This window comes from Haliotis rufescens, unplaced genomic scaffold (genome assembly GCF_023055435.1).
Source record: "Haliotis rufescens isolate VD_foot unplaced genomic scaffold, xgHalRufe1.0.p SCAF_7, whole genome shotgun sequence".
Lineage (NCBI taxonomy): Eukaryota > Metazoa > Mollusca > Gastropoda > Lepetellida > Haliotidae > Haliotis > Haliotis rufescens.
The window spans coordinates 51,451,682-51,460,801 of NW_025964361.1; the positions used below are offsets into that span (position 1 = coordinate 51,451,682).

The 9,120-nt window shown below is 39.4% G+C and overlaps 1 protein-coding gene across 1 annotated transcript; it reads left to right on the plus strand.

The window, feature by feature from the left end:
- Positions 1–7,711: 7,711 nt before the first annotated feature.
- On the plus strand, positions 7,712–8,839 carry LOC125376239 (alpha-latrocrustotoxin-Lt1a-like). The gene has a single exon (XM_048388210.1). It carries the CDS (start codon positions 7,712–7,714, stop codon positions 8,837–8,839), a length of 1,128 nt encoding a protein of 375 aa, XP_048244167.1.
- The last annotated feature ends 281 nt before the right edge of the window (positions 8,840–9,120 follow it).

Genomic DNA, 9,120 nt, shown 5'->3' on the forward strand with positions numbered 1-9,120 from the left:
TCGTATAACATATTACTGCAAATGTTCCCGGCCAGATAATTGCACCAGTTAAGACTAAATGTAGATCTCGAATATAGATAATTATATGGTAATGAAATATATACATTTCCAATGATAATTACAATAAACACAACTAATGAAACCATCGACAACCCCCAAGCTTTGGCGTCCCGTCCGAACTGTGATAATGCCTATTTGCGCCACGTAAAAGAATTCTTGGAAACAAAAACATTCTATTACATGCGTACTTGTGCTTTTGTATAGAGAGTATATGTGTATGAAGAGATTTGATGGAAATGTCATATGATGTGATGATATATATGTATGTATGTATGTATACATATATATATATGATGGCAATAACCCTACACATTCACTTGTATATACATCGATTATCTCTGGAAAGTCTATACAACAAATCACATTATCTAATTAGGGGATGCATGAATACAAATAATTATCAGGAAACGCATTGTCGAAGATAATAGCGCAAGGAAAAGCATCTCCAAGTCCACATCAGCTCTGTAGCCAATGCCAAGCCATTTTTCAAACCCATCACAGTGGTTCACTGTCATGGAAACGGAGTAAATACACATTTCTGTACGCAGTTGAATATAATTTTCGTATATAACAGTACATTTGTGGGTGAATGCTCCTCGCCAGCAGGTCGTTACGCACATGAGTTTACGGAATTAGAATGGAGTCGAAACATGGTTCGCTTTACCCGACTATTCGTTATATCCGACATAGCCATTGAATCTTAATCACATTTTGCTGTGGAAATTTTATCTAGTTGATCGAAATCTAATGTATTGTTTCTGATCTATAACTAGGAATGACGTGTTGTCAGTGCGAATGACGTTTACGTTAACATGTCTGCAATATGACACCATTGTGGACGCCTAGTTAATATTACCAATGAACAGCGTATTTGTCTTTAATTTCCCAACATTGTGCGTATATAATGATATCAGATGTTAATTAATATCAGTACATATTTTTTCAAAATAGCAACATGGCATGTATAATATCACCAAACAAACATTATTACACGTAGTAAAATATTCGAGTTCATAGAATAAAATGAGCATTATTCTATAACCATATCTTCATGAGTTGATGTGAATGTTCTGTGGGTTATGACGCAATTCAAATTGAAATGGACATTCGTAAGCAGAATGTGATACTAAGTAAAACTAAATGCATACCGACAAGTTCATTAAGGATTTTTTCAATACATGTATTATTTACAAAAGAACCAATTTAAATTACAATATGAGTTTATCGACTTCTCAGCAAACATATACAAAAGGAATGCGAAGAGGGGATAGTGAAACTGAATACAAAACTAAATTGACACAAATGAAATAAATCAACGTCAGATCACCTGACCACAGCCAAATTGATATTGTTTGACGTTTATATTAGCAACACGATACGTTAATTACCCGTAATGTCACTCATCGGTATATTAGGCTTATCGTTCAATGTCATAGTGATTTATCAAATATCCCCACATCGGAAGTCTAAATTAAAACCAGATTTCTTCGGAAACCTAAATTTGTGTGACATAAGTATTCGGTAGTGGTACCTCAGTGCGTAATGGCATTGTAAGTACGGCCATCGGAGCATTTAGTGCATTCTGTCAGAGAGCCGAACACAACAAGTGTTTATTACAAGAACACTCAACAGCCCATGGCCTAGCTGCTCTCCTTGCGGGACCCCTGCTGGTGCCGTTCGACGGAACATCGGAATCAGTGAAAACACGTGTAGTTCCTGCTCCGATTTCAGACAAGAAGGAAACACGAGAAAAGCTGGGAATAACGTTCAAAGCAGGAAATTATTTAATCATTTGATTTAAACAGTAACTGTGTTCGGGTGACTTTCATCGGGTCGGAAACACCGTTTCGTACCGGGTGACCTTCACCGAAGAGTTAGATTGATCGTGTGTTTTTTTATGAGCTGTATTAGAATGATTTATAGTATTATTTCAGAAGAGTTTTTATTTTATTTTTTGGACGACTGACATACGGTTTTATAGATGGACAAAATAAATAACAGCTTGTGAAGTTAAGTACACACCGAGTGACATGTACTATTGGGTCCTCATCACATATTGTCGATCAATGTTGAAAGTAGTAACACCCTTCTGATGTATCGAGGTCGTGTATTGCAACAAATCTGTTAAGCGAAAGCCATTTGTGAAAATGCATATGTTAGTTGCAAATATGACTATTTGTGATTTTGTTTTACCCGTTGACGATTGTAGCCGACGTATCAAGAATGGTATACCAGATACCACATATGTTTTATGAAAATCTGACAAGTAATTTTGAAGTGTTTATGTTTGGCCAGAGTAACCATAACAGAAGCGTCATGAAAATTATACAGATTACATGTGTGGAATGTATACTACTCAAAAGAAGTTAAAGAATATACGATCAACAACAGTGATATGAAAAAAGTAAATAGGTGCTCTTTAACTTCTTTTGAGTTGTATTTTGTTTGTTTTGTTTTGTTTGTTGTTTAACTCAGCATTCAGCATTATTCTAACTATATGACGGCGGTCTGTAAATATTCGAGTCTGGACCAGACAATCTAGTGATTGACATCATGAGCATTGTCTTATGCAATTGACATATGATGACATACATCAACCAAGTCAGCGAGGCTGACCGGGCGATCCTATTAGTAAATGTATCTGATATCAAATATAAATACAACGTACGGTCTGTCGGTAAATAAGATGGGTTTTAATATAAAACAAATGATCTTAACGAAATAGCAAAAAACACAAACTATTCAAGAAAATGTCTCTCCTATAGTTACATCGGGTCTTTGTATTTTCGTTCAGTAGAATCAAATAAGACTGTAAAGTTGTTAGTGTCCTTCGTCGTCCATAGTACATCTCGCAGCAGGATTATAAAAATAACAGCATCAACGCGATAATGGGTCGTCCATTCGTCTATACAAAGCATATGAAATACCCTTCTGTTAATAATATAAGGATAACGGACTAGTCGCTGTGTAATGGCGTTACCTAATGCGCCCCCTGTAGGATAAATAGGGGATCAAGGGGAGATAAATCTTTCAGACAGGCGTAAGTGAGAATAAGCTTCCTGCAGAGAAGGTATTGGAAGGATATGTGTCCTTATGAAATTACTGGTGTTTATATGGGGGCCGGCTAGGTAGGATATTGAATGTAAGGCGATTCTTAATGGTAGACGCGTTGGAATAAATGTTACGAATATCGGTCACTTCATATGTGGTCCTATATTTCGTTGTGATTTTGGTCAGCCATTTTGAGACGTCTGAAACAGATTCTGTTAAGGTAAATCACTGAATCAGTTGTATTTATTACTGACAACTGATTTACTAAACAAAAGGGTCATTTATTGTGTGTAGGTGCTACATATATACCGTTAGGGCCATATAGTGGTGGGACTCTGCATGCTTTATACAAAGTGGTACTTTCGCCATATGGAAGAATCCCCGACAATAGCTCAATTGTCACTGTTAGTACCACCGTTCTCTTACTATCTTTGATCTATACTAAACAGCAAATGATTTTTTTTATTTAATCAGTCTCGATTATCTGATCAACATCTGATTGCATTTACCGTAAAAGGCTTTTTTGAAGCATTCAATTTTATTGAGTTTTGTGTTAAATTGAGATTTTGTTTTAAAACGCCCTGTAAGAGGACATTTGAGTTGAAATATATTTATTATCCTCAATAATAGATTTTGAATACGTGTATTCGTTACGTGTTTGTGCAGTAGTTAATACCATTGTATGGCCATTTTTGCTCATGATCAATATAGTTTTGTGTCATGATACATATGTGATCTTGAGCTTACTATTTTATTGTCCAATTCTGACAACATTTATTTAAGTAAATTACCGGTCAATGGAAAGTATACACCCATTTTTGATGGTGGCTAAAAGAAAACCCAAAATTAAATGGTTGTTAGATGATGATGTTGTAGATAGAGATATCCAAGTTGTGTTTTTTTCGTTCAATTTGCAGAGTTTCGGTGTTTTCAGCCAAGTAATGTTTTTACAACGTTTTTATATTTTTGGTCAAATCTAATTTTCTTTCTGTATACTTTCTTTTGCTTGTCATTTTATAAACTGTTCCCGTCGATGTATGGCTGATTTTAGACGACCCGACCTCTCTCATTTAATATGGACGACAACGTGTTATTGCCAGTGCCGTACTTTCACTTTACAGCAGACTATGACTGATGGTAGGATGGGCACAGTAGTCAGTGGGTGATGATAAAAGCTCATGTGATCTGAATATTATTTTATGCAACAGGAGTGCGAAATATGCGAGGAAAATTTATGAATTTAAACCAACAATAATTTTCGCTTACTTTGTCGCCAAACTCGTTCATCTCTGTTCAGCTTGTGTGGAATTGTGTTCACTGTGTCGACATTATACACAAAACACTTCAATCAAAAGACATCATGTGCATATATACATACAGACGACACGCCATTTTCATAATCATTAGAGTGAGTGAGTGAGTATTGTTTTACGCCGCTTTTAGCATTATTCCAGCAATATCACGGCGGGGGACACCAGAAATGGGCTTCACACATTGCACCCATGTCGGGAATCGAACCCGGGTCCTCGGCGTGACGATCGAACGCTCTAACCACTAGGCTACCCGACCGCCCCCATAATCATTAGAGATCTGTGCTTCAAACAGCGTCTATTGGCATGAGCATAGGTTTATGGATCACATATCCGGTCATCTGCGACAGTAGGACCACTGAATGAAGTCAAGATATGTACATATATGCGACAAAGCCATTTCCATAGCCGTAAGAAATCGCTGCTATAACAGAGTCTATTGTTCGAATCCGAAACTGTCAGGAACATATGTTTAGGAAACACATCTAAGCTTTCCTGCGACTGTAGGAACACTGATTGTACTCAGAAATTTAAATACACTTATCTTGAAATTACAGTGGTAAATGTTGGTTGAGTAACTATTTAGATGGTTTACTGAGAACTGCTCACGAAAGGCCGAGGAAGTGTACCATTGTATGCGAGTGAGTGAGTCATATTAGTCATATCACGGCCTGCCAGTATACATTAAGTAGTGAGGGAGTGAATATCGTTATAATGTGAATGTTGTTAGTGTGTAATGATGTTCTACACTGAAACCACATGAGTTCGGACCCCGTTAATCCAGTCAGTCCGCCCTACGGTTACCGCTGGGGACGTTAATTTACGCACAGAAACGCTCATTTATCCGGATGTTGGGTTTTATTGTAAACGGATTACCAGTTTCATAATATCATAGGTAATAGGTGAGTCAAATGCCTGCCAGCATATCGGCCAAGTCCACCAGTAACCGAAGAACATCTCAACAAACAACTGTGTGAAGCCTATTTTCTGGTGTCCCCCGCCGTGATATTGCTGGAATATTGCTAAAAGCGGCGTAAAACCAAACTCACTCACTCACTCACTCACTCAACAAACAACGTGAGGAACCGATTATCTAAATGGCAAAGTGGCAAAAGACATGTCCATAACCATAAGTCATACAGTAAACTACGTTTATAACGAACACACTTATAACGAACTGACCGATATAACGAACTTATTTTTTAGCCCCGGCCATTTGTTGTAATTATGTTGTACATATGCTTATAACGAATTACGGTTATTACGAACTACAATTAGTGGTCCCTTTGAGTTCGTTATAACGGTAGTTTACTGTATATACTAAAAGCAGAGTCCATTGTTCGATTCCCACCATATCATAAGCATTTGTTTATGAATAACTTTCAAATGGTAATGATACCAGGTTTTCCCGAAAAGGCGAGCGTACCCTGCCTCATCGGATCCCGGTTCGCCCCGATTATGTTTCTAGGTTTGTCAGCACCATACCCGTGCTCGGGGGTTTCACCGAAGTGGTAAACGACCGAGACCTGCATCACTTCGGGATTTCCTCCCACATTAAGATGACACGCCGTGATATAACTGGAATACTGTTAAAATTGGCGTAAACCCAACTCACTCACTGACCCATCGATAGCTCATAAAATATTACTCAATCATTGTAGTGATAATATAAACAAAAACATTTACCCCTAATAATACGCATTGTTCATTTAACAGATGCAAGGTAAATAGTCCAGGTTTCGTACAATCTTACACCCTGTCCCCATCACCTTCATGATGACAAGTGATGCCGGGGTGTCATTCAGCCGAGTGCTAAATCCGCACGGCTTGAAGCGCTCGTTAAATATCCAGCCCGAAAAAGCAATAGTAGGCGACGAGTCAATATGGTTCACGTTACATGCTTCTAAAAGATGTTGACGAGAGGGATCAATTCAAATTCACTAAAAAATATTACTGGTAACTGTGGAGAGCAGAGACATTCTGCCTAGTCAAAACATTTATCAACAGTACTTTTTTCTTGGTTTTTATCTAACAGGGGAGGTAAGGTAGCCTAGTAGTTAAAGGGTTCGCTCGTCACGCCGATGACCCGGGTTCGATTCCCTGTATGGTTAGAATATGTGAAGCCCATTTCTGGTGTTCCCGGCCGTGATATTGCTGGAATATTGATAAAAGCCGCGTAAAACAATACTCACTAACTACTTTTGTAAATTGTCATCCCGCGAGGGTCACGGTTAAAACACAAATGACGTACGATAGGGGAAGGTAGTGGTAGTTTAGTATATTCGTGGATAAAAAGAAATTTACCCAAAATTACCCATCGGCATCCACTATAATCTAGAACACGTGGTTTCATCACGATTTCATAGTGATGCATAAACACATGCTTGTATACGATAAATGAGCCGGGTGTAAACAGTTAAGGCACAATACGTTATTTTACTTTATATAAAAAAAATTAATAATGATACAAATGCTACGTTATAGAAATATATACCTTAATAAAACCTTGGTATGACCTACACAGAGAGGGCACCGTTTCTCATTTCGAACATGTGCTGAACTAATATACAGATTGTGATGTTGTTGGAGGCTTTACAGTTAAAGGGAGACAACTAGTGAAAACATTAGGCCTTTGAAGCGTACGGAAAATCATAAACATGGAAATTTGAGGTGAGGTGAAATGGGGTTTCACGTCGCGTTCAAGATTATTGCATTTATATAGCGGCGTGCATGCACGTGTGTTTGTGTGTGGCTGCTGGTACTAGTCCGGACTCATGTCGATTTATGGTGCTAGCCCACCGAGATACCATGCCGCAGTTTAACATGAATACCACACTCAGACACAGAATACAGACTCCGAGCCGACCAGTCCTTGTTTTATCCCCTTAATGCCGAGCCCAAGACAGGGTAACAACAAGTACCACCGTTTAACGTCTTTTGGTATGACGCGGCCGGGGATCGAACCCCGGACCTTCCGCTCTCCGGGCGGACGCTCTACCACTGGACCAGGGAGGCGGTCTAAACATAGTATGACGTAACAACATGTTGCTGCTGATTAGGTCGGTAGAGCCAAAAACAAAAGAAACGATTTAAAAAAATAAAAGACATTCAAAACATGGTGACTGGTTTCGAACCACAAAAAGGCGGACATGTGTTCTTGTTAATGCATATCACTCAGTTCGCGTTATGACAGACGGAGTTGCTTCCCCTGTTACTAATGGCAAGCCACAAGAAATGCACGCGGAAGTGAAGGGAAAATGGATTGCTATAAGAATGTCTCACTCGAGACGATGAAAGATTTTGATAAGATAACCAGTCTCATCTGTGATGAAGACGCTATCTTTGATATGGTTGTGTCGTACGTGGAAACACGGAAAGTTTCTCACGAACGTTACATGGATAAAGACATATATGATCTTCGCTATTGTGTGTATCCGGTTATCAGCGTCGCAGAAAAAGGTCACGTGACTATTCTGGACTTTTTGATCAACTCTGGATTCGATCCAAACTATCGGAGAAATGAAAAGTTCTTTAAGCGCATGCCTATTCACTGCGCATGTCGAAACGGACATCTCGACGTCGTAAAATCGCTGGTCGACAACCATGGAGTTGATGTGGACTCTAAAGACGCTGAATCAGAGACGCCTTTATCGATGGCGATTTACAACGGTAGTCTTGACATTGTCCGGTTTCTTGTCGAATCCCGAGCAAATATATCCGGGGCAATGCATTTCGAACGGACATCACCCTTGCATGTGGCAGCCAAAGAAAACCAACCAGAGATAGTGAAATATCTCATTTCAAAAGGAGCCATGGTAAACGAGGTCAACAGTTACGGATGCCCACCCCTTCATCACGCAACGTTGCATGGAGATATATGTGTTGTTCGGATTTTGTTAGAGGCGGGAGCGAAAACTGAATACCTCGGTGGTAATACGGCGTTCTCGACAGCAACAAAACGAGAGAACTTGGACATGATGAAATTGTTGTCTTCATTCGGAGCAGACCCGGAGGAGGAGGACTGCAACGGATACACTCCTCTGGAGCTAGCGATTATATATGAACGCTCCGATATAATTCGGTATTTGGTCGTGGATTTGAATGTCCGTACACACAGAAGACGTTGTGGATATTCGCCATTGCACATCGCAGTCGAGGTGGGTAATGATTCTGCGGCCAAGCTTCTGTTAAAGTCGGGATGTCCAGCAAAGTTAGACTACTCTGGGTTCAACGAGGGACTACCAGTTATTAAACAGATTGTGTCGCATGTGAGACGAGTCGCTAGAATTCCAAATTCACTAAAGAGACTCAGCTGTTGGAAGATCAGGGACCAACTTGGTCGGAGGCTTTCAGAGGTGGATTGTCTCCCTTTGCCACGTCTATTGATAAACTATGTTAAGCTTTCTGATATTCCTTAAGAGCTGCATCTCAATCGATAGAAAATGTCTCATGTCACAAGAATCGTTGTTTGCCAGTATATTCGCTATTAATGCAGTAGTCAAATTTATTCATACAAGGTCGACATGCGCGTGTGTGTAATGCGTTGTTTGTTTGTTTATTTGTTGTTGAACGCCGCACTCAGCAATATTCTAGCTATATGACGGCGGTCTGTAAATAATCTAGTCTGGACCAGACAATCCAGTGATTGACATCATGAGCATCGATCCACGCAATTGGGATACGATGACATGCACGAACC

Coding starts and splice junctions, on each gene's coding strand:
- LOC125376239 (XM_048388210.1), top strand. CDS start 7,712: ATGAAAGATTTTGATAAGATAACCAGTCTCATCTGTGATGAAGACGCT.